The sequence below is a fragment of the Melospiza georgiana genome, chromosome 11 (assembly GCF_028018845.1).
Source record: "Melospiza georgiana isolate bMelGeo1 chromosome 11, bMelGeo1.pri, whole genome shotgun sequence".
Taxonomy (NCBI): Eukaryota; Metazoa; Chordata; class Aves; order Passeriformes; family Passerellidae; genus Melospiza; species Melospiza georgiana.
This window is the reverse complement of record NC_080440.1, coordinates 422,517-445,577: the sequence shown is the minus strand read 5'-3', so window position 1 is coordinate 445,577 and position 23,061 is coordinate 422,517. Positions and strand designations below refer to the sequence as shown.

The 23,061-nt window shown below is 51.8% G+C and overlaps 1 protein-coding gene across 1 annotated transcript in view; it reads right to left on the bottom strand.

The window, feature by feature from the left end:
* Positions 1-1,501: 1,501 nt before the first annotated feature.
* The window catches only part of PLXND1 (plexin D1), a 66,716-nt gene continuing 45,156 nt past the window's right edge, over positions 1,502-23,061 (bottom strand). Inside the window, exons 21-36 of the mRNA XM_058031938.1 lie at positions 22,659-22,766; positions 21,880-21,992; positions 20,623-20,730; positions 19,953-20,083; positions 19,471-19,669; positions 13,777-13,923; positions 12,903-13,059; positions 12,596-12,699; positions 11,560-11,623; positions 10,683-10,717; positions 9,504-9,608; positions 8,591-8,754; positions 7,860-8,007; positions 5,532-5,672; positions 4,653-4,727; positions 1,502-4,010 (exon numbers count right to left, since the gene is read on the bottom strand). Of these exons, the coding sequence (XP_057887921.1) occupies positions 3,894-4,010; positions 4,653-4,727; positions 5,532-5,672; positions 7,860-8,007; positions 8,591-8,754; positions 9,504-9,608; positions 10,683-10,717; positions 11,560-11,623; positions 12,596-12,699; positions 12,903-13,059; positions 13,777-13,923; positions 19,471-19,669; positions 19,953-20,083; positions 20,623-20,730; positions 21,880-21,992; positions 22,659-22,766 (1,916 nt within the window). The 3' untranslated portion in view covers positions 1,502-3,893. The remainder of the gene's footprint in view (positions 4,011-4,652; positions 4,728-5,531; positions 5,673-7,859; positions 8,008-8,590; positions 8,755-9,503; positions 9,609-10,682; positions 10,718-11,559; positions 11,624-12,595; positions 12,700-12,902; positions 13,060-13,776; positions 13,924-19,470; positions 19,670-19,952; positions 20,084-20,622; positions 20,731-21,879; positions 21,993-22,658; positions 22,767-23,061) is intronic.

Sequence of the window (23,061 nt, the reverse complement as noted above, 5' to 3'; positions counted from 1 at the left end):
CACGGTGGTGAGCTGATGCTGCAGGCAGCTACCTTGCTGCCTGCCTTCACAGAGAGGTTCTCTCTCTGTCCCCATGTGTCCCCAGCTGTGGTGCCAAGGGCTGCTGGGCCTGGGGTCTGTGTGCAGGCTGACAGTGTGCCAGGTGACGGGCAGAGACCTGAGAGCCATGGGACACAGTATGGTGACATCCCCAGGAGCAGAGAAGCTCAGGCTTGGCCAGTGCTGTTGTGGAGCCATGGTGCCCACAGGCTGTGTGAGGTGTCCAGCCCCCTGTTGTCCTGGCTGCCCTTGTGCTAATGCCTGGCTGAGCTGGGATTACAGGAGCACCAGGCTGGCAGGTCTGGGTGCATGCCACAGGCAGGTGTCTCCCAGCAGAGGTGAAGCAGCCTGTGCTTTAACTACAGTAAGAGGAAGACAAAGGTGTCTTAGGGCTCAAAAATCGAGTTTGGGGTGTTACTGTAGCCTCCAGTGCAGCTCATGCTCTTATTACAGTCTATGGTACAGTTCCCACCTACAAACTTGTCTTGTGAGCTCCTGTGGTCAGTGTAGCACACTTTTATTTAATACCTTCAATTGCCTGAATTTCCCTTGCTCTGCCCAGAGCGGGGCCCTTCGGAAGGTCATGCTGATCATGTAAAGGGTTACAGTCCTCCTGGGTGGGAGAAAATAAGTGGAAGTAAAACTCTGTCTAAAGAGGATTTTATTAATCTGCAACTGGCCTTGCCATTGCCCTCCAAGGCTCCTGGCCTTGCTTTGGGGCTTAAGCAAGAGCTGAGCAAACTAGCTTCCCTTAAACTTCAGCCTTGGCTGTGTTGCTCTATCTTTAATGGAACTGGAACTTGTGTCCCCCCAGGGACAGGGTGGGGAATGTGGCAGCAGTAACTGAGCAGAGTTCACGGGATTCTCAGATGGGGGTGGCTCACAGAGCACCACTCACCCGTGTGGCAATGTCCCCAACAGCGCCAGGCAGGGACTGTGTTCTTCCTCTCACCAGCCACCAGGTCTGAAATGCAAAGCTCTCTTGCTTTGAGAGGCCAAATAATTTAATGGCTGGATTTAGCTTTGCCAAGAGTCAACTTCCTAGTGGAGGAAGAAAATCCCTCTGGTGTGTGGAAAGCAGAGCCTTTACTAGGGCAGGGGGAAGATTTAGCAATGCTGTGGTTATTAAGGGCCCTGGGCCACAGCTGTTGTTGGGGTGCTGAAGCTGCAGGCTCAAGTCCGATGCAGGGAGGCACCTGGCAGAGGTGAGCAGCAGTTGCTGCTCTGGGGTTACTGATCTCCAGGGGCTGCTGTCCTCATGCTGATTGTCCCCTCCTGTGCCTGCTCCAGGAAGGGGCTGGGGCAATGGCTGTGGGAGTGGTGTGTGTGAGGGGTACAGACCTGTCCCCACTGGGCTGCTGACCCCAACACATGGTGTGTCTTGCATGTGCAAAACTTGTCTGTGCAGCTGTCATCCACGTGTGTCCTCCCTGTGTGCTTGGCAGGAACTGCACTCCACAGGTTCAGCACCTTGTTTTATTACAAAGATAGGCTTTGCCAGGAGTCTGCCACTTCCACTACACAGCAGGTAAGGGCACTACACCCACAACACGTGCCAAAGTTTAAAAATATCTTACAAAGGGCTTGGAGATTCAAGGCAACACTACAAACCCTCTGCTAAAGTTGTTTCATTAAATGGTTGCAGCAACTACTTTTTATTTTTGATTTTTTTTTCCTTTTTTTTTGGCTTTGGAAAAGAATTAAATAATAAAACAATAGCCCCAATATATGGCCCAGCCACAGCACCTGGAGGCAAAATCTACTTACTCTTGGCTTACCTGTATCCTTTCCCTGTAATAAACAACATGGGGCTATAGCTCCATGGTCCTTTCCCTGCCTCCAATCAAGCTCAACATTCTCTGCTACCTTGGTCCTTCTCACCCTGGCCTTTCTTGTGCTGGGCCTGCCTACATCTCTGGCAGCTATTCACAGTTTCTAAAAGACAAAAACATCAAGAAATTTTTGTGAAATCAGTTTCAAAATAAAATGTAGCCCAGCTACATTCTTAGAGTTTCTATTCTGAAGCCACATCCTCAGCAAAGACATTGAGACCTCCACAGTGTAAGTACTTTTTTTGTAATTCTCTTTAAAAAAAAACAACTCTGTTCTTCCCCTTTCCCTCCCTCCCCACTTTTTAACATACTGGATAAAGTCTACTGTTTGTTTTAAAATAGATATCTATGTACACATACACAACTCTGATGTTCTGGTTTCTGACAATTGTGGCATTACTGGAAATGATGGAATGGAGACCACCTGTCCATGGCAGTGAATCACCCAGGTGTTTTAGTGGACAAAGTCATCCAATGCCAGAATGCATCCTAGCCAGCTGGATGACTACCAGAGGCTCCCTTACACCCTCCTGCAGTGAGGTAGTAACTGTGTTTGTTTCCTGTGGTAGCTGGGGTGGTCAGCCTGTGGGCAGGAGCCTTTGCCCATGCAGGGATGCTGGTTTGAACATGTCCAGCCTGCACGGGGCCTGTGTGGCACTGGACACCGGAGCGGTCACAGCTCCCCAGGCTGCAGGAGGGACCGCAGGCCACCAAGCCGGGTTGGCAGGGTGGCACTGGGGTGTCTAGTCTCAGGCAAGCTCTCTTTGTCTGCCCCTCTCAGTGCCCCCAGCCTGAGCTGGGACACACTCTGCCTTGGTTTGCAGCTCCGGGTGCTGGAGATGCTCTGCTGGCCTGTGTCACGGCCGGGCCGGCAGCAGCTGGGCCCAGTCCCTCTGCCCTTCAGGGCTGAAAGCAGGCCGGCCTTGCAGCCTAGCCCCACTGCCCTGGCTGCTCTCAGGTACCAGCCACAGGCTGGCCCAAAGCAAGCAGAATAGGCCGCTTCAGGAGACACCTCTGCAGGACTGGCCTCGTGTTTGGTGATGGTCCCAGGGAGGGGCAGAGACAATGCTCTCTGGTGTCTGCCCTGCGTGTGGCCTGAGGCCGCTGTCACAGGGCTGTCAGCAGGCCCCTGGCACGGGCACACAGGGTGTTACCAAGGCTGCAGTGCCATGGACACGTGTGGGGCCAGCGTGGTGGGCAGCAGTGAGGGCCAGCTCCTTCCCCAGCCGCTGCCCCCGGCTAGTGGGCTATGCAGTGCTCACCTCCCTGCTGAGCTCCAGCCCCCATGAGCCAGGAAAGGGGAACAGCCCTTCCCGTGCCAGCACACACTGGGCTCCCTGCAGCTCCCAAACAGCTGTCTCCACTAGGGATAAAGTGCTTTCACCTTGCCTTAGCTGCTTGGGAAGCAACTGCTTTGTCTCTGCCTCAAGCTCCCTGTGTTGCCCGAGTCTCAGATGGAGGAGTGGTTATGTTTACACATACAGTACAAAAATTAAAAGGCACAAATATACACAGAATGCAGCAGATAGTGAACAGCTGATAAGAGTCCCTGATGTTGGAAAAACAAGGATGTTGGACAGATGGAGTGGGAGCTCAGGCTATGATGGTCTTTGCTGTCTGTGGTCATTACTCCCTGAGGTGACCCTTCTGCTTTGTGTCTGTTGTTCCAGGCTCTGCAGCCCCATCCCGAGGAACCATGCACAGGGTTGCACGGAGTGCTGACGGCTTGGCTGCTGACCAAGGGGAAAGTGGTGAACTGAACTTGCCACAGGCGTCATGACTCCATTTCTGGCTGGCAAGAGCAAATAAATTATGGGTGCCACAGTGCAGACCAGAAGAGTTTTAGCTGCTCGGAAGGGTGTCTTGTGGTTTCTTGTGAAGTGAGGCAAACTTGTAGCCATGGCCAGGCCCACTCCCTCCACAAGGCTGGTTTGAGTATGACCAAGCTGTGCCTGCAGCTGAAGGCGGGGTCCCTTGTGGCACTGTGCTGCAAGAAAGGTCACTTCTAGGGCTGCAGCCAGCCTAGGCTTCACTGCAGGACTCATAGATGTTGTCCTCCATGAGAGCAATCACTTGCTCAAATTTGTGCTGGAGCTGGGTGCGCTTTGTCGTGGGGTTTGCGTCCAGGGCGGCCACGATCTGCGGGAGACACAGGCAGGCAGGGTGCTGAGGCAGTGCGGGGTGCTCACCTGCCAGCCCAGCTCACCCCACCAGACCTATGGAGCCCAGATTCCAGCCAGAGCTCCAAAGGTGAGAGCCCACCCAGTCCCACAGCCCCTGTGCTCACACCCCTGGCACCCCTGCTCTCCCAGGGTCCCTGGGCAGGCCTAGGAGTGCAGTGGTACATGACAAAAATGCACTGCTGTACTAGAGCCGAGGGCACAGCACCGGCCCAAGGTGGCACGGGGGCAGGAGTCAGCCAGGGTCACTGCCTCAATGGGGCGGGGACAGCAGGTGCAAGTTAATTTGGGGGTGGACCTTATCGGCATGTTTTACTCTCCTTGAAAGGGTCTATACATCTGGCAGCCCTTCTTCAGTCCAGCCAAATGCCATTAAGATCAGCAGAGAATAGCCAGCCTCCTCTTCCAAGAAGTTGCCAGCCAAGGGACAGAGAGTAGGTGCATCTGGATATGCATCTATTGCATATGTACTGCAATTATGCACAGCCCAGCAATCCTGCTTTGTGGGACTGGAGGCAGATGTCTGCCTGCAGGGTTGCTGCAGCGATGGTTCCTCCCTTCCCAGGCAGGCCAGAGCCCCTGTGCTGTAATCCCCACTCACCTGGGAGCGGTATCTCTTGGCGTATTTGTAGATCTCAGCCATGGCGACATTGGTGTTGAACTCATTTCGGTATTTCTTTATAAAGACAGAAAACAGAGGGGAGAATATGAGCAGGATGGAGCTCGCGAGTTCTAGCCCAGCCAGCAGGCACTGACTATGGTAAAAGCAGGTTGTGTCTGACTTTATGGTCGGTCACATTGGTACAGCTGGATTTTTAAGGAAGGTGCATTTGCATGCATCAGGATGGGTCTTGATCTTTTCAAAGCCAGTTGTAAATACCCATGCCAGGCAGCACACTTGCATATCCCTCTGTGCCCAAAGCCATTTCACAGGAGGGGACACCAGCTGTGCTGTGGAATATCAACAGAAAAATCCTGCTTGGTGCCCAAAGCTAAAACACCCTGGCGAGGTTTGATTTTGAGGAACCTGTGGTGCATAGCTGGCAGGACTCAGATCTGGAATGTGGCTGCCAGCTCTTGAGGCTGGTACCAGGGCTGGCTGCCTGGGACTCAGGGCTGTCCCTGGCAGTTGTGCCTGAGAGCCAGCTGGCTGGGTGGCTGTGGGACTGCAAAAATCCTTGTCCAAACTTCCTGGCTTTTTGGCACTGAATTTTGCTCTCAATTCCCAGTGGTGCCAGAGCTAGTTAGGCTCAAGCAAACTCATGGGTGTTTTCTGCAGTTCTGGCAGTAATTGAAGATGCTTAGAATTAGGTCAGATGAAGTTTGTGTGTGGAAGTTTCAGGCACAATATCCTTTTTTGTGTGCTCCTTCCAGCATCTAAGCAGTAGCTGATCGCAGCCTATGTGCATTCCCTGCTGTTGCCAGGCTCCAGCAGGACACTGAGCCTGCAAACTCAACCCCATCCTCTCCGCCCACGTACCCGCGACTCTTCGGCGAGGTGGGCGTTCATCTCCTGCTCACTCAGAGGGGGCATGTCGTGGATTTGCTTGTAGTATCTCTGCACTATCTTCCGGTACTCGGGGATCTCCTTGGCATACAGCAATTTGTTGGTCGGGGAGTCCTAGAGCGAGAGCGAGACACAGAACTCAGGCGCTGGGTTGCTCCCAGCTGAAAACCTTACCCTGTGTTCAGAGCAAAGCACTGACACCAGATAGGGACCTCAGCTACAGCTGGCTGCAGGGAACAGCTTTGCCTTTGGTCCCAGCTGTCACCAGAGAGGACTGTGGTGCTGGAGAGTACCAAGGCACAGAACAGCTCATGGCAGAACAGCTCAGACACATCAAGGATCTGTGGATGGGCACCATGTGCCTGTGGACACACAGCCCCATCCTGCTGCCCTTGCATGAGCTGAACATCCATCAGCTCAATGCCAGAGAAGGGGGTGATGGGTGTGTGGTTTAATTTGCAGCAAGCGCAGGCTAAAAGAAAGCCCAGGGTCAGGTGGGATGGATTACTGCCAGGGGATGCTCTGCAGGTGAGGTAGCACACCTGTGCCAGATCAAACACTTGGGCTCTGTGCTGCTGTGTGCGTGGAAATTGGCAACAAGGGAAGGGCTTCTGCATGTCTTCTGCTGGGGGTTTCTTGAGCAGCCACATTGATTTAAGCTAAAGAACAAAGCTATCTTACAAGTTGAACTTTGTCAGCTGAAATGTTGCTTTTGGATTTTTTTCATGTAGCTTTGATTTATTTAGCATTGCCTAATCCAGGCTGCCTGGCCTAAATTGAGTGCATGTAAAGTAATTAACAGAGAATACTGAATTCTCTTGATTAATGTCAGTTTCAAGACAGCAGCCTTAACCTCCCAGCCATACAACTGGGTTGTACCAGTGGAGGCACAACCCTGCTGCCCTCCTTGCAAACACAGCATGAATAATTTTAACCTCAAGGCAATCCTGCCCTCCTGATTTCATTACCCCAGCAACGAACTTGGCTGACTAGCCTGTGTTACATCCCTAAGGGGAATGCCCCAGGCTTGGGGACACCAAAGGGAGTGAGATCACCACGTCCTGTCCTGCCATCCTGACACCAGTGGCGGGACTGCTCCCCAGTGCTCTGACAGGTGGAGAGGGGAGAAGACCTGCTGATGGCAGGGAGTGGTGGCTTCTGCCCACGGGCAGCATACTTGGCTCTGCCAGGCAGGAATAGGGGAGCCTGGGGTGACTCCAATCTGCTGCTGCAATCTGTAGCTTGGCTAATGCTGCAGGGGAAACAGGAAACGGGCACCAGATCCCACAGCAGTTTATTTTCCAACCCAGTGACAAGGCATTGTGAGACTATGGCCAACTGACAGAGAGCCTGCTCATAGCATTATTTTTTCCCCTTGGAAACAAGGAAGGAAAACTATGCTGCCTCTTTTCTAAGTTATTTTTTAATTTATGTCTGATTTGCCTCTATGATGAACAGATGAGCACTGATTTCTTAACTGCTTGTGCACTGTCGATGCATGGACTGAGTCTGCTCTCACATTTGCAGTATCAAGAGCAACGTGCTGAAACCAAGGGAAGAGTCCAGTCTGGAAAATGCTCAGTTATACACTGCGTGTACATGCAAGCTGATTTTTCTGCTAAGGGTTTATTCTTCCCACATTACTCAACAATTCATTCACTTATACTATTGTATTCCAGAGAAGTGTTTCCATCTGTTGTCTGACTCCAGCTGACCCCTCTTCCCCTCATCTGCCACTTGACAAGGACAAATCGTAGGTGTTTCGTAACACATGCAGAAAAAAAGACCAAAACCCAAACAAACAAAAAATCAGGCACTCATTAGATCTTCCTCCAGCATTAACCTCTCCCAGCAAAGGCTTCCTGCAGCTCTGGGGCTGGGGGTGTAGCGCCCACCCCCTCACCGCAGGGTGTCCCCCAAGTCACACAGTGTCACCACCAGCCTCTGGGGTGGGGGGCAGTGGGGGTGATTTACAGCATTTCTTAATAAAACTTTTTTATGTCAGGAAGTTTCAAATGTCAGCACTGTGCTCAGCCAAGGCAGTGGGAGAAAAGAGAATGCACATGGGATGTCTTCCAGCCAGCCAGCCCTGCGGGACTGTGCGTGGGGCCCGAGGGTGGGAGATGGACCCGGCTCCTGCAGCCTTGTGCTTGCTTGGAGCAGGCTCTGGTGCACTGGTGTGCTGAGCCCAGCCCAGCCCCACGCTGGCCACGGCCACTGCGGGCTGGTGCCCTCTGCCAGGCCCTGCCCCCAGCTGGTCCAGGCCCGTGGGTCCCTGGCAGGAGCCCTCGCTGCAGGTACCTTGCCCAGCTGCAGGTCGGAGAGTGAGCAGGCGTCGATGAAGGCCTGGGCGATCACGGACAGACAGGCGTCAATGTGGTCTGTCTTGTCAATGTCGAACACAAACTGGGGGTTTTTCAGGATGTTGACCCAAAACCTCAGTGGTAGGCTGCAAAGGAAGGATCCGGGGACACACACGAGATGAATTTTTGTGTACCAGAGGAAGAGGGGTGGAAATGCAGGAAAGACAGTGTATAGAAAGGGAGTAGTAGAGAGGAAAGCTGAGAGGATGGGTTCTGCTATTTAATGACCCCCGGTACAGACCCCTGCTGGAAAGGCAGAAAAATAAATGAAAAGGATCCAAATATGTGGGTTTTAATATTTCCATGACATTTTTAAGACCTGACATGGTCTTGGACTCTGTCTCAGATCTCCAGTGCTTGCAGCTGACACCATTGCTGTCTGCCATCATCCTATTTCTCCCTTCATTATTTGTGTGTGCCAGTTCTTTCGGCCCTTTGTCTGCCCATGCCTCCTCTTTCAGCTCACCGTTCCCCTGGGCTTCATATTTGTTCAAAGCTCTCCAATCCTGTGTTTGGCTTCATCTTTCACAGCCCTCTCTGCCACCCTCCCTGTTTTCCAAGTCCCTCTTCTACTTATAGAAATCTAATGATTAGTGCAGGACACAAGGGTTTTGCAGCTGCTGTTCCCAAGAGATGGCAGGAAGAAAAGAAAGATTTCCTTTTCCAAACCTGTTGGTCTTCCAGATGTGCAGAGTGTCAGGGTCTGTGATGCCTCTCTTCTCTGCCTGTTCCTCTAGGAAGTCAAAGAAATACTTCACAGCCACGGGTGGTTTATCGTCTCGGATACTGAGAATGGCTTTGAACAAGTCATCCAGGAACTTCTGGAGTGTCCCCTGCAGGACAAGGACACAGTGGACCCTGGGGAGAGCAGCAGCACCCAAGCCCAGGAGAACAGCAGAGGGGCTGGGACTGCTGCACACCAGGGGAAACCCTTTGCTGCCAGTTGGATAAGTCAGAAGAGAGAGGGGATGCTGAAGCAGGGAGGGAACAGTTTGTTTGTGGATAGTGATATGATAAATTTGCATTTAGGGTTAATTTCTTTTGGCATCGAGATTTTCTTTCTTACTGCTGGGATCTCACATCTGTGCTTGGTCTGTACACCACAGACAGAGAAGACTAGAGACTGCTGGCCATCCCTGTGATCTTTGCTTCAGTGAGGCACCATGCTGGGATTAAAGATGGGCCAGATCTGACCTCAGATCACACAGACATTTCTCCTGCTCCCACAGCTGAGCCTCTCCATCTCCTGTCCCAGCAGCATCTCTTTCTGGGCAGATGGCCTCAGGTCTCAGCTATGCATCTCAAGCCCTGAGGCAGCCAGAATCCCTTTAGTCTGCACAGACGCCAGTCCATTGCAGGGAGGTCCTGTGGGGCATCACACAGCAGCAAGGATGCACTGGGAAGCTGGAGGGACACCGAGGAGCCCGACAGCCCCACTAAACATGCTCCAGCCATGCAGGAGAGGGGTCCCACTGCCTCTGGGGAGCAACCAGCCCTGCAGGGCTCCTTCCCTGGAGCAGGCTTCTCCCTACAGACCACAGACAATCCCACCTGCCAAGAACGGGGGTGACCCAGCTCCTACCTTGGTGGAGAGCAGCCGTGTCAGGTAGATCTCTGGAAGAACCTTCTTCCTATGGCTCTGTCTGTGGGACTTCTTATGTTCCACTGACTCGTCAGTTGGGAGAACCTGGTTCCAGATAAAGCACATGGTCAGAGCCCTCTTCCCTGAAAGCATCCCACTAAATTTTCCTTCCAGCATAGAATTTCAACCGCATATAAAATTCAATTAAAAAGCAGTTACTACTTTCTAAACACACCCTTATATGGCTTAAAAAAAGTGATCCATAATACTAATTTTTATGACATTTGTTTCTCCAGTGCTCTTTATTGCCTGTCTCACCCTAGATGAAGGAAATGAACCCATCCATTTTCCTCTGCATGCTGGCCTGTTTGCCCCCCTGGGCTGCACTGCACCTTGGGCTCCCAGCAGCAGTGCACATGGCTTCTGCAGAAACCAGCTTTGCTTGGATTTGGAAAAAGCACAGTATGTAGGAATGCTGGCTTTTTCAAAACAAAAATGAATATTCCACTGGTTAGGTCAGTGAATTATTCTCTATAATGACAAAGCAAGCAACTGACATCCATCTTGGCATTGTTTCACATGTGAACAGTTGGCTTTCCATCCCTTCTCCCTCCTTGCTCTGCATGTGTGTGTGTGCATGTGTGCTTCCACTTGAGCATGGAAATGCTTGCAGAGAAAAAAAAGCCTCAAACCAGGCTATAAAATATTGTTGTTGTCCATGACACCTTTTTTTCATAACAGCTTTTAGCAGCATTTAGCACTTGGCACTTCCAGCACGGTGCAGCAGCAGGAGCCCACGGGCCTGCTGAGCCCAGGAAGCAGGCAGGATGCCAGGAGCTCCCGGCAGGTGACAGCCGAGGTGTCAGGACGCCACCACCGACACTGTGCCACGCTCTGACCTCGCCCCTGAGCTCTCTGTGCTGCCAGCAGCTCCATCGGACACAGCAACTTCTCTGCCATCCCAGTAATTCTTTATCACGTCCCTCAGTCTATCTACAGATAAAGCTTATCTACAGATCACCTTTCTGTGCCTCTTTGAACCCTGCTGAAGAGAACTAATGAGGCCTGACGCAGCTTGTTCATCACATCTTGCACTACAGACCACAGAAATAATTTAAGTTAATATCAGCAGCCCCCACATGCAGCCATCATCCCTGCAGCCAGGAGAGGAATACTTACCAAGTGGAAGTACTTTTCAGTGTCCAAATCCTTCACTGTGAAAAAGAAGAGAGACACAGTGGCTCAGTCAGGGGGGCCCAAACTGAAATCCACCTACACTGGTGACCCTCATGTCAAGAGGCATCTGAACCCCAAGAATCCCAACACCAAGTTGGTGTTATCAACCACAAGTGATCTCACCGTTTCTCCTTGTTTTGCGGTTGTTTATGGCATTATCAGGCTTGTGACAAAGTCCCCTAGGAGATACTTTAAGGGGGACCTGAGGGATATTTTAAGAGAGACTCAAGAGGGCACGAGAGCAGGGTGAGCACAGGGCCACTCCTGCACTGTGAAGCCCTGCTGTGCCCTGCTGTGCCCCACACTCCCAGGACTATTCCGAGCCTCAGCACCAGGGCAGCTCCTTGCCACAGCAGACAAAGGACTCCTGGAGAGCCAGGCTCTCTGGAGGCAGCCTGGAAACAGGGTTTGAAATTCCTTGTTTAATGTGGATTTTTGTCTCACTTGTTCTGTTTTCATTCAGCACAGCCTGAAACCTAGAAATGCACTGGCAAAGGACTGAATATATATAACTGGGAGGGAGAGGACTTTTTCAACCAAGTGATTTCGGATTCTTCCTTTTTCTCACTCTGTCAGCACAGATTGGATGCCAGCTCCCAGTGAGGGTGTGAGATGGAAAGGTGCAAACACCTTGAGGGCTGGGAGAGCACCATGAGGCAGAGGGAGGAGATTGGATAGCACACGTTTAGAGCCACCGCATCCCCAGCACCCAGGAACGGGAGCTGGCAGTGTCTTCCACCATCCCCAGCCAGAGACCACCCTGACAATGCAAGCATTCCTGCCCAGTCATCAGCAGCAGGGAAGAGGAGTGAGATGTTACCTCTGCTCAGCGTGGTGTCCTTCTTGTCTGTCAAACTCATGGCCAGGGATGCCCCTTCAGGGATCTGTGCAGGAAGGGAAGAGCACACATTGATGATAGGGGCCTTATCAGTGCCTCCCTGGTCCTGTGGACATCCCAGGAGCTGGGGGATGCTGGTGCAATCATAGTTCTGCCACAAACATCCCCTGAACCTGCCCTGCTCTGCCCCCGTCCCTCATTGTGTGGAAAGGGAATTTTCAATACAATTACAAGACAGTGAGGTTCTCAAACCCGATGGGAATTGGGCAAATACATGTATCTAAGGTACATTTTTGGATGTCGACACCAGGTAATTTGGAAAGGAAGGAGAGTTTGGCTGTGCAGGGGCTGGTTTGCCATTCCCCAGAGGGGAGAAGGGGTGGTGGCAGCCTGGGGCTGGTGCAGCCGCTGTGCTGGGGGCAGCGTGCCAGCGGCACGGCTGCTGCCCCGATAACCACGCCATCAGCACTCAGCTCCACTTCTGTTTTCCAGGCACGGCTACACACCAGGGAAGATTATGCTTCCAGGCATACCAGGGAATATGAAAATCGTTAAGTATTTCTGGTTTCATTTAATTTTAAACAGAAAAACAGTCAAGAAAACAATCTGATTCACCATGTTTCCTCATATTTTTGGCCTCACTTCCTCGATAGTATCCCTAGCCCCTGCTCTCAGGCAGTGACAGTTGTAGCTGCAATTTCAGCAGGAGTGCGGATCAAGAGCACAGTGATACCAATCAGCCAGGCTGGTGGCCCTTGGGAATAAGAGCTTTTTCCCCCCCTCTTTCTGTTGTCAGTAATAACTTGTTTTGCATGAAGAGTGTTAATTAGTTTCTGTGTGTTGCAATATTAACGAGATTCTCGCCAGGGCAGATGTCTATTCCCTGGAAGCTCTCACGGAGCTATGGCAACCTCTCTGCTTGTTCCTGATGAACCCGTTTTGGAGGGGAACCGCAGCTCGCCCTGGAGGCCAGGCAGGCCCCGGGGAGGCAGGGCTCCCCTGAGGGGTCTGGCTTTACCTTGTAATGTGCCAGCGTGTTGAGTTTCTTCCTGCCGTCCTCCACCACCGAGGTGTCATCGAGGTCCCGCAGGATGTAGCTGTCGGTGCTGGTGGCAAACCACTCTGAACACAGAGAGGGGAGAAGTGAGACCCCAGCCCGAAGGAGGCAGGGCACGGGGGTCTGGGACTGCATGGCTGCCCTGGTGTCTGTCCTCCTGTCCGTGCTGCTTCACCCACTGCTCTGACAGGCACCAACAGCTGCTGCACAACTACAGGTGCTTCATCTGTTTTTACAGAGCGGCTGGCGCCCTGCACCTGGTCCTTACCGAGGTCAACGTCTTCCACCCTTGGCCACTGCGAGTAGGGGACGTTCTTGCAGAAGGCCTCCAGAATTTTCTCTTTCACTTGACTCAGTGTGTCCGTGTCCATGGCTCTGACACTCAGGGAGTCCATCCCACAGCCTTGGAAGGAGACATTGAGGTTCTGCAGGGAGAGGCTGTGTTAGGAACAATCTGCCTGGCTCTCCCAAGAATGCTTGGAACCTGTGGTGTCTGCACAGCTCTGGTTGGTGTGCCCTGGGCACCATGCTGATGGAAATCAGGCTGAACTAATGTGGCCATTGATGCTTTACAGCATGAGAAGCACTGATGTACAGCCTCAGGGACTGAGGGCTCTGCTGACCAAGGTGGGAGAACTCAGGGAGCAACAGAGCAGCCCCCTCTTGTGTTGTCTTGGTAATGGGGTTTGACCACCACAGGCAGGAGGAAGGGCCAGCCCCCAGGACACCAGCCGTGTCCTCAGTTGCTTGGCTCCAACTGGTGATTAACAGGACCACCAAAGCTCATTGCTCAGCCTCTGCTTGATGCAACGGCATCCATGCTTAACCAGTGCTAAGCCTGCTGCAGGATGGGTTTGCTGCAGTGCAGGGAGCCCTTGAGAGCTCCTGGACAGCAAGACAGGCAGCTGTGAGGGCCTACAGGCTGCCACAGACACCTGCTCGGAGACCAGGGAGGCACAGCTACTGCCTCAGTTGCAGCCCAATGCTGCAGGGCAAGGAGAGCAACTCTTTCTATAAGAAACCCTCTCCTCTTTTTGTCTGGGTGGGTCCTCCTCTCAGCAGATGTGCAGACCTAAACGCTGGGAGCATGGCATCTCCCTCTCACCCCAGCTCCGGGGAAGCCCCAGCACATGGCTACTCACCCTCGGCTTTGCCTCTATGTTCTCCCTCAGCAGCCACTCCTCGTTGAGGGTGTACCTGGCCTTCCCTGTAATGGCATCGATGGAACCCTTGTTAATCTGTTGTTTGATGGCACAGATCAGCAGGAAGAAGGGCTCTCCAACTGTCTCCTGGGGAAAGGAAAGAAGACCAAGTCAGCAAACTGGACCTGGTCGTGACAGGTCCATCAGCAACACAGCAGGGACAGGCTCTGTGTGGACAGTGAAGGTGTCTCTGCATACCAGGGAGCAGGAACGAGTCCACCCCAGGTGCTGCAAACACCTGCTGGGCACCACTGCCCCCCAGCTCCCACTTGCCTCTCTCTGAGGCTGCTCAGAAGTTTTCAGACTTGTGGCAACATGACAGCGCAGATGGGGAAGAGGACACAACAGCCAACAACAGCCGCAGGCCGTTTTTGGGGATGCTGTAGCTGTCAGCATCAACACACCCCATCCAAGTTCTGCAGCAAGCACCGGAGCTGTGGAATGCCACCGAGGGCTGTGCCAGCCCGTGCTGTCTCAGGGGCAGAGCTGGGGTGCTGCTCAGAAGGCAGGGGCATATGCACGGCTGTGCTGAGCAGGGACATGCACACATAATACTCAGCAAAATGCAAATGTGCATTAATTTACATGTGAATTACACAGGAACAGGGAGAATCTAGCATACTGTGCTACAGAGATGCTTCCTGCAATCTGACAGGGTGCAGACTGTACAACATGCTCCACTCAGCAGGACAAGACAGGGTTGGTGTGCACAAAAATCCAAGAACAGAGATATTTGGGCACCCAGCTTTCTAATGAACATGTCAGGCAAACCCCTCATTGCACAGCCTGGCTTGAACTGAACTCCATGGGAGTCAGCCCACAGTCTGGGCCTGTGGCTCTGGGAGCCAGCGTTCATACTTCTCATACCACAGCAGAGCCCTCATCACAGCAAAACAGAGGATCAAGGTCAACAAGCTGTTCCCATGTGACAGCAGGCAAACACACCATTTAACTCTTTACATTCATCAAACCTAAGTTCATGGGAGAGAGGTGAACTGTGGCACTCCTGCAGCAAGAACGAAAAATATAACAGGGAGCATCTATTTCTGATGTGATTCAGCTACGCAGTTTAATGCCAAATTTCTGAGCCACTTCTGCCTGCCGCACTGATGTGCGAGGGAAACAAAGCTATTTTCTTAAGGAACTCTTCAGTGTTAGAGTACATCCCATTCTCCCTAACGCTCATGTTCAATTTTCTTCCAAAGAGGCAACTGCAAATTCTGTACATTTATGCATTCTGAGCCTCCCCCCTGCACACACAGGCCTGCCATCTGAGAGCCTGCTCAAGACAACAGATACCCCACGGTTTTGATATTTCTCAGCTAGGAACTGCTAAATCCTGTTCAATCTGCTTCTTAATTAAAACTTGGTGATTCTTTTATTCTAATTGCCCTATAAAATTGCTAATTGCTAAAGCAATTAGTTCGATGTCAATTTGGATGCGCTGCATTTGGTGCGGTTGATGATAGGGTGATACAGCAGGGCTGTCAGTGGGCACACGCCGTCTGTGCCAGCAGGGCACTCACTTCCTTGTCAAGGGGAACTTCATGAATACTGGGAAGCTCTCTGGGTCTGCTGCAGGGGTTTAATGATTCCTGCAACGCTCCTGTGAGCAGGCAGCACAAAATGGGCTCAGAGCAGGGCTGTGGGTGCTGGAATGCAGGAAGGCATGGCTTTCAGAATGTAGAGGAAGGTGTGGAGTCAGGAAGTGGAGAAGCTGAGCATCACAAGGAGTGAAGAATGTGCAGAAGACAAAGAGTTCATTTTGGAGACAAAGGCAGAAGCAAGATATAACAAGGGGACAACACTGACATGGAGACCTCCTTGGGCTGCAGTACCACTGCCCTCATACTGCAAATTGCAGGCACCACTGGCTGGCCCTGCAGATGGGATCATCAGTCTCTGACACTGGCCATGCTACCAACAGGAACCCTGTTTGTGTCCCATGTGAGCAGGGACAAACCTGAGGCTAAACTCAAGGCTGGGCTCTGGAGCCTTCCCATCCCTGCCATGGGCAGCTCCAGCCATAGGGAGACTGCAGTCTCCAGAAACCTTAAAAAGGGCGAGTCCTGCTGATATGGGAGCTGTTATGGGTTGAAATGAGCATGGGCTGCGTGGGTCAGGCTGGCCCTGGGGCACCCTCCTGCTCACACGAGGCTGCCCTGGAAGCCGTGGGGCTGGGGGTCACTGCAGCCACTGCAGGGTGCACGGGCAGCACTGGCCCGGGCCAAATGTCCCCACAGGGGACACAGCTCCACTGCACACAGCGCTACACCGCTGAGATGCTATTTCGGTTTGGCTTTTTGGCTTTCAGGCTCAGGAACCGTGGGATGTTAGGGAAATCTGCAAAAGTGCTAATCAGACAGCAAATTTCAAAGCGGGAAAAGAAGGGCTGGCAGGCAGGGACTAGAGATAAAATGGCAAACTTGTGAAACCTCCAGCATTGTTCAGAAAACTCATCTGGAAAGGAATCAAAACTGTCTTTGGACTTGGCTAGTTAGGAGAAAGGAAGTTTAACCAGAAGAGATCAGTGCTGATTCAGGACAAAAAAATACTTAAAAAAACACAGTCTGGGGCCTTTTTTTCCTCCTATTGTGAATGTATTTTAATGAGACTTCATTTTCATTTTTGACTGAACTGTTATGGGCCCTTAAAGCCACCCAGGGCACTGAAATAACTGCAGTAATGGGAAGCACAGTTCAGGCTGGCAGGACTTGAACTGTTCCACGCACACGGAGCGTGGGAGGGCTTCGGTTTTATATGCTTGGGAAAACAAAAAGGTTTAGAGCACAGACTGGATTCACATGCTGCTGCCCTATTAACACATCTCTGACAAGTTATTATAGATGTCCTCCCAGGAACACACTACAGCCATTTCCAAAATGTTTTGGTGAGCCTAGGGTAGGAACAGCACAGAAAACAGCTGCTTATCACAAGTGCCTGCTAAATTTGGGACAATTATCTGTTTGCATTCTGCGAAATGAAAAACCTCCATCCCACAAGCAAAATTTGGGTAAGCTTGGACCCAGACATAAAAGCCAAATTCCTACTTTTCCTTTAACTCCCCAACCCTGTTAGGAGCCAGGCACAATGGTACCATGGTAGCTCATGGAGAAGGCTTTCTTTTAAAGCTTTTTCCACCAAAACTGTAGCACAAAGTAGAGACGTGGACCATTTCATCTACAATTCTCACTCAGTTCTGCAGCCACAGAGTTCTGCATTGATTGTGCAAATGCTGCAAGTCTCCTCTGAGCCCCCGTGCCTCGCAGCAAGCCCCTGCCAGCCCATCCCAACCCCTCCCACACTGAGCCAGCCCTGCCAGTGGACTCCACCGCCTTCAGGTGCCCTCCACATGTGCAGGCACGAATGCCTGTGGCCAGCAGCTCTTTCCCAGCTGAAGACAGCTCCTTCAAATCATTTTCCCCCAAAACACAAATGGACGGGCTGTTAGGCAGAGCATTAATGCGAAACAAATGTTTTGAGCATGTAGCGTTGACTTACAAGGGAAAATACAAGCACTTGGAATTTTTCCACTGCACAACGGCGGGGACTTTCACAGCAGCTGTTTCAAATAGACATTGTGATTAATGGGGATAATTCAGGAATGAAAACCAGGCCCATCATCACATGTCTGACAGAGCAGAGCTACAGGCAGGCAAGCCTTCTTTTTAACCAAGAAATGCCTCTCTGAAGGCAGCAGAGTTTGATCCTTAGGAACACAAGGCACATGGGAGGCCTTTGGCTATCACTGCCATTTACATCACAGCCCTGAGCTGACACCAGCCGTGTGGAAGGAGGTGCTGTCTGTTCCACCACAGCAGCTCCATCCTCATTTGTGGGGTGGGGAAGATGCCAGCTCTGCTGATCTGGATCAAGCTCCTGTCCCTTTGCACAGCTGGGCTTGTGTCACCTGGGATAAACTTTCTCTCCAGACACTCCTGTCTGATCAATTATTTTCCCTTTTCGTATTTCAGGAGCAGCTCAGTGTCCCCTCTGATCCCACCCTCACTGTGGAGCGTGTGAGATATCAGAGTCTCCTGGAAATCAACTTGATTGTGCATTTGCTTTCAGAGACAGGAAGGAGGCTGCAGCAGCGCTCTGCAGTGCCATGGCTTCAGGCTGGACATGGGAGCCCCGGAGGGGACTGCCAACACAGTGTGTAGCCTTAGCCCCTGCCAAGAACCTGCTGCAGGTGGATGAAAATGCACATTCAGCCAGCAGCCCAGCAGCTCTGCAAAGGACCCGGTCACCTCACAGGACCTCACAGCCCTGCTCCCACCATACCCTGTTCTCATCCTCGCTCTGCGGGCTGGGGGAAGCCAGCTCACAGCTCACAGCCCACAGCCCACAGCCCACAGCCCACAGCAGCACTGCCCAGCTCTGGGGACGGCCACAGCCCCCCGGGCATGGCCACAGCCCCCCGGCCCCAGCCCAGCCTGCATGTGGAGCTCCTCTCCATTAGTGAGCCATGTAATGTGCTCAAGCCTTCAGGCCCACGTGATAAGGCTCCACTTTCCTCTTTTTCTTTTTTCCCTGAGAAAGCCTTCTTGCACAATGTCCATTTTTAGCACAAGCTGGAGCTGGATCAGATGCCTCACATGTGGTCTCCCCTCCCCAAAAGGGAAAATCAGCACTTTTTTTTTCTCCAGGGCTAACTACAGGAACAAAATCTGAAGATTAAAAAAAAATTTACTAATTTTCTCTTTTCTATCCTTACAGGGTGGGTAGCTGGGCTACATTGGCACAGTCATCCTCATCCACTCCTGTAACTCTTCTTTTATTAGACTGGCTAACTGTGTCGGCTAGAATGAAAGATTATGAACTACAAAACCACTGGCTTTAGGACAAAAAGTGATCATCTGGGATAAGAAGACATCACAATATGTATGCAGACAATACAGAACCGCTTCTGTGGATGCAGACAACACTTTGGGAAAAGAGATTTTTTTTCAAAGGCTTTTTCAAGGCTCTTCCCGTGGGCATAATGGGGTATCCTCCAATTAACTGCTGTGGAATCAATTAAGTTATTGCTCAATTCTTCTGGGGAATTCCAAACAGAACTGGCAAATGTTGGAGATAAAGCACTGAGCAGATGGACTGCTGATGGCTCTGAGATGCCAAACATTTTCCTGCTCATTACCGAGAGAAGACCTCAGCCTTCTGGGAGAGACACCCCAGCTCTCCTGCTCAGATCTGTGCAGAACCACGAGGATGCCTCTGCATCAGAGGCCCCACACACCAGTGGGCACTGACACAGAGCAGCCCCTGCCGTGGTGCCCTCGGCCCTTCTGAGCCTCCTGAGGCAGGCACACTGACTGGCCACAGAAACAGCACAAAACCACGTGGGCCCCAAAACCTCCAGCCACTCTGCTTATTTTTCAGTCCTCTATGACTCTTCTCAAGCACAGTGAAAATGCTGATCCATGCTCTGGCTACCATGAAGACTAAGCTCACCAAAATCCTGGGCAGAACTGGAGAAACAACTGAACTTCAGGTTGCTTTCCTACACGTGAATCATTCAATTTGCCAAGTGTTAGTGACCATTTGAGTGGCACTGCTAGCAAGTGTCAGGGCCTACGCTACCCCCTGCATCCCTCCTCCCTCCTCCCACCACAGCAGGACTGGTTCTCTTACTCTGAGATAGCTGTACATGCAGATGGACATCCAGTTGGTGAGCATCTTCTCCACCACAGATTCTGTCCTCCTCAGCATAAGCTTGGGGTTTTTGGAAGCTGAAGCATCTATTAGATCCACCAAGAGGTCCTTCATGATGCTGGTGTAATACTCCAGTTTCCCATGCAGTGCAATAGTAAGCAGGGAGGCCAGGTTACACCTGAAACACAGAATGATACAGGACTCAAGCCCCAACGAGACTGAAGCGCTGACCAGCACTAAAATACCCAACACACAAAGGCAGTCTTTCAGACAATATTCATGAACCTTCTTAATGGTATTAGAAGTTCCAACCCTCATTCAGTGCTGCAGGACCTCAGGTCAGCTTGCACACTTCAGGGTTCATAGCCACCCATCTCTAGCAGAAATGTGTAGGCAAGTGTGACTCAACCATCCACTGAAACACACAGTCCCAGACAAGTCTTTGGTTCTGAAGCCTGTACCTGTCTCTGACAGCAAAGTCCTTCTGTTGCTCGAGAGCATGGACAAATACGATGAGAAAGTGCTTGTTGTTGAGTAAGGTGGAGAACAGAGAAATTCCTTCTTCCATGTTGGGTCTGCAGTTCTCAGGGACCTGAACAAAAATTTAGATGGCAGACTAAGAAAGCCCTGCTTGTTGTTTTCCTCCACATTTTATCCCTCCTGACGGCAGGGACAGCCCTACTGAGCACAGAGACATTACGTAGAAGAGCCCTTCTTCCCTCTACCTGACACAACCAGCAGCTTTGCTGGCAAGGAACACCAGCTGGGTCAGTGGCAGTGGCCATTCCTTTCTGTTCAGCACTCCTGAGGATACCTGGAGCACTGGGGCCAGTTTGGGGCTCCCCACTACGAGACAGATGGAGCAAGTGTGGCTGAGGGCTAGCAAAACAATTAGTGGCTGTACAAGGAGAGGTGAAGAGGGCTGGGTTTGGTCAGCTTTCAGAAGTTCTAGGGAAACCTTACTGCAGCCGCAGGGTTACAGAGCCAGGAAGGATCCCAGGCCAATGCTTCTCCATGCAAGAGCAGATTCACAGATCTGCCTTCTTCAGCCAGCCAAAGCTGATCCAGTGCTGGTCTGTGTTCATGGTTAGCCATACACAAAAGTGTTGGTTCTGTTAGTGGGTTACTCACCTTCCACTCCCCCACCAGGAGTGGATGTGTTTCCTGCACCTGGGAGCCCACCTGCGAGCTGAGCTGCTGGGATGGCAGGATGTAGCACTCCTCGTAGAGAGAGGAACACTGGAACCAAGCACAGCGTTAGGGGAGGGCACCTGTGGGCTGTGCACCTCAGGGGAATAAGATGGGGAGACATGTCACTGGGACTAAAGCCACCCATTCCAAAGACATGCACGGGGCTGGCTTATGGAGCCTTGAAACACTTTGCAAGAGCCTCCTGAATGAGCAAACACCACAAGGATAGGGGGAGGCAGACGTCTGCTCAGATGCAAGGCTGCGAGGGCAAGGAGACTGCAAATAGAGTAATGTGACAGCTAGAAAACTCCCAGAAGAGAAAGCCTTACAGAAGACTATATCAAAATAGAGGAGTTCTGGGTGTTTCAACATATGTAACTTTTAAAACAGATGGGATAAATGTTTAAATATCTAGCACTTATATACAAGCCTGAATCTTAAAGCCTCTAGTGTGCAGAGATATGGAGACTGGGTAACTGAAAAACCTGAGTAATAGCTACTAATGAAACACTCTGCAGTCATAAATCATCATCTCAGTCCTCAGCACTGACACACAAGTGCCTTGGGGTGAAATACAGCCGCAGTGAAGGGCACACAGCCACAGGCAGAGCAGCCGGGGACTGAGCGGCGGCACCAGCACGTCTGCTGCAGGACCCGGGCACACAGACTGGGACATCTCACTGGAGCACCACGCACACAACCTTGGACAGGCAGGAAGGGCGAGACAGAGACATCCAAAGAACTCCCGAGGACTGGCTGAGCTGCTGGGAACGCTTGGGGGCACCCTGCATGGGACAAAAAGCCCCTCTCCTGATTGCCAATTCACCCCTCAGCCACCCTTCAGCCTCTGCTGAATGGAGTGGGGTGACACTGGAGCCCTCGGGAGGAGACCCCAGCACTGTAATTGTGTGAGAGCTCTTTCACAGGAGGTGTGCAATGGCCCCAAACAGGAAGCCAGAGCAACTCCTGGGACAGCTGCCTCCAGCTTCTGTCATGTGCGAGCAAGCCTGATCTTGTGTGACACCCCAGGAGGTGCGGCTCCACTTTTGATGGTAATTAAGGTTGAAATATGTGACAAGTAAATACATAACAGTGGAATGATTTTGTGACACTGTAAAGGCCCTGTAGCAGAGCCCTAAACTGGGTGGGACATATCTGGGAGCAATGAGGTGCCCGTGACACGCGCTGTCTCCTTACTTTGGGGAAGAATGTCCTGGTGACAAAGTGCTTGTACTCCAGGAAGGGGATCCCCTGGCTGCGGTTTAGCTCCTTGGTCAAGTCTGTCATGTCTGTCTGCAGCTCTGCAAAACCTTGTACAAAGAGACCCACAGATGGTGAGAGCCCAGTCCTTCATCAGCCGAGAGAGGCTGGCTCTGGAAAGCAGAGCACATCCCATCTCTGCCCCTGCCATGCCGTGCCCTTGCGGGGGCTGAAGCCGTTTGCTCTGAGCAGCACATTCCCATCGGGGTTTAACCATCAGCCTGTACACCTCGCCCCAGCTTGACAGAACATTCTCTGCCCCAGGAGCCCCAGTGCCCTCAGCACAGGATGTCAGCCGATGTGGCATGATCATGGACTGTGGGGTGGCGGGTGCCAACACCTGGAACACTTCTGCCATTGCTCTACAAAGAGCATGCTGCAGTTTCTGTTGCGCCCAAGAGGAAAGCACACTGAAGGTTAGTGTGACCTTCAAGCAACCCTCTGACACAGCCAAGGGCCATCAACCCAGGGCAGAGAACCTGGTGGCACTGGAGATCAGTGGCTTGTCCAAGCCAGGCAGCAGGACAGTGGCAGGGCCACGCTTCCAGCCACTGAGCCTCACTCCCAAACCCTGTAAAAACTCACAGGCGATCACAGAAATTCTCCTACAAATAGTTCTATAAACTTCTACAGAGCACAAGGTGAATGGCTTCAAGCCTGCTAACCTGACATCTTGCTCCTAGCCATGGTTCCTCGGCACCCAGACAGTGACTTACCTTTGCGGATTTCCTCGCGGATCTGCGACTCCATCTCCTCCATCTGGAGCAGGGTTTTCTGCCAGTAGCGCTCAGCTCTGCGGCTCTTTGTGCAGAACACAAAGAGAGCTGGAAACGAGGAAGAGAATAAGCCTTTTGGACCTGGGCTTAGGAGCAGCTGCAACTGGGATCAGAGCAGTTCTGTCTGACACAAGTGCAGAAAGCTAAGCCCAGAGTTGGTTTCACACCTACCACCAGAGTGGTATCTGCTCAGGCAGTTGTCAATTATTTGTAAATAAGTAGAACCAGCTGGAATTTAATGATCATGCTGTAACTGTCATCTTCAATTTAGGTCTGGGCTGTCGGTATTCAGCTTAACTGTGTATTAATGTGTTCCAGCTGATTAATGAATACAGAATTGAGG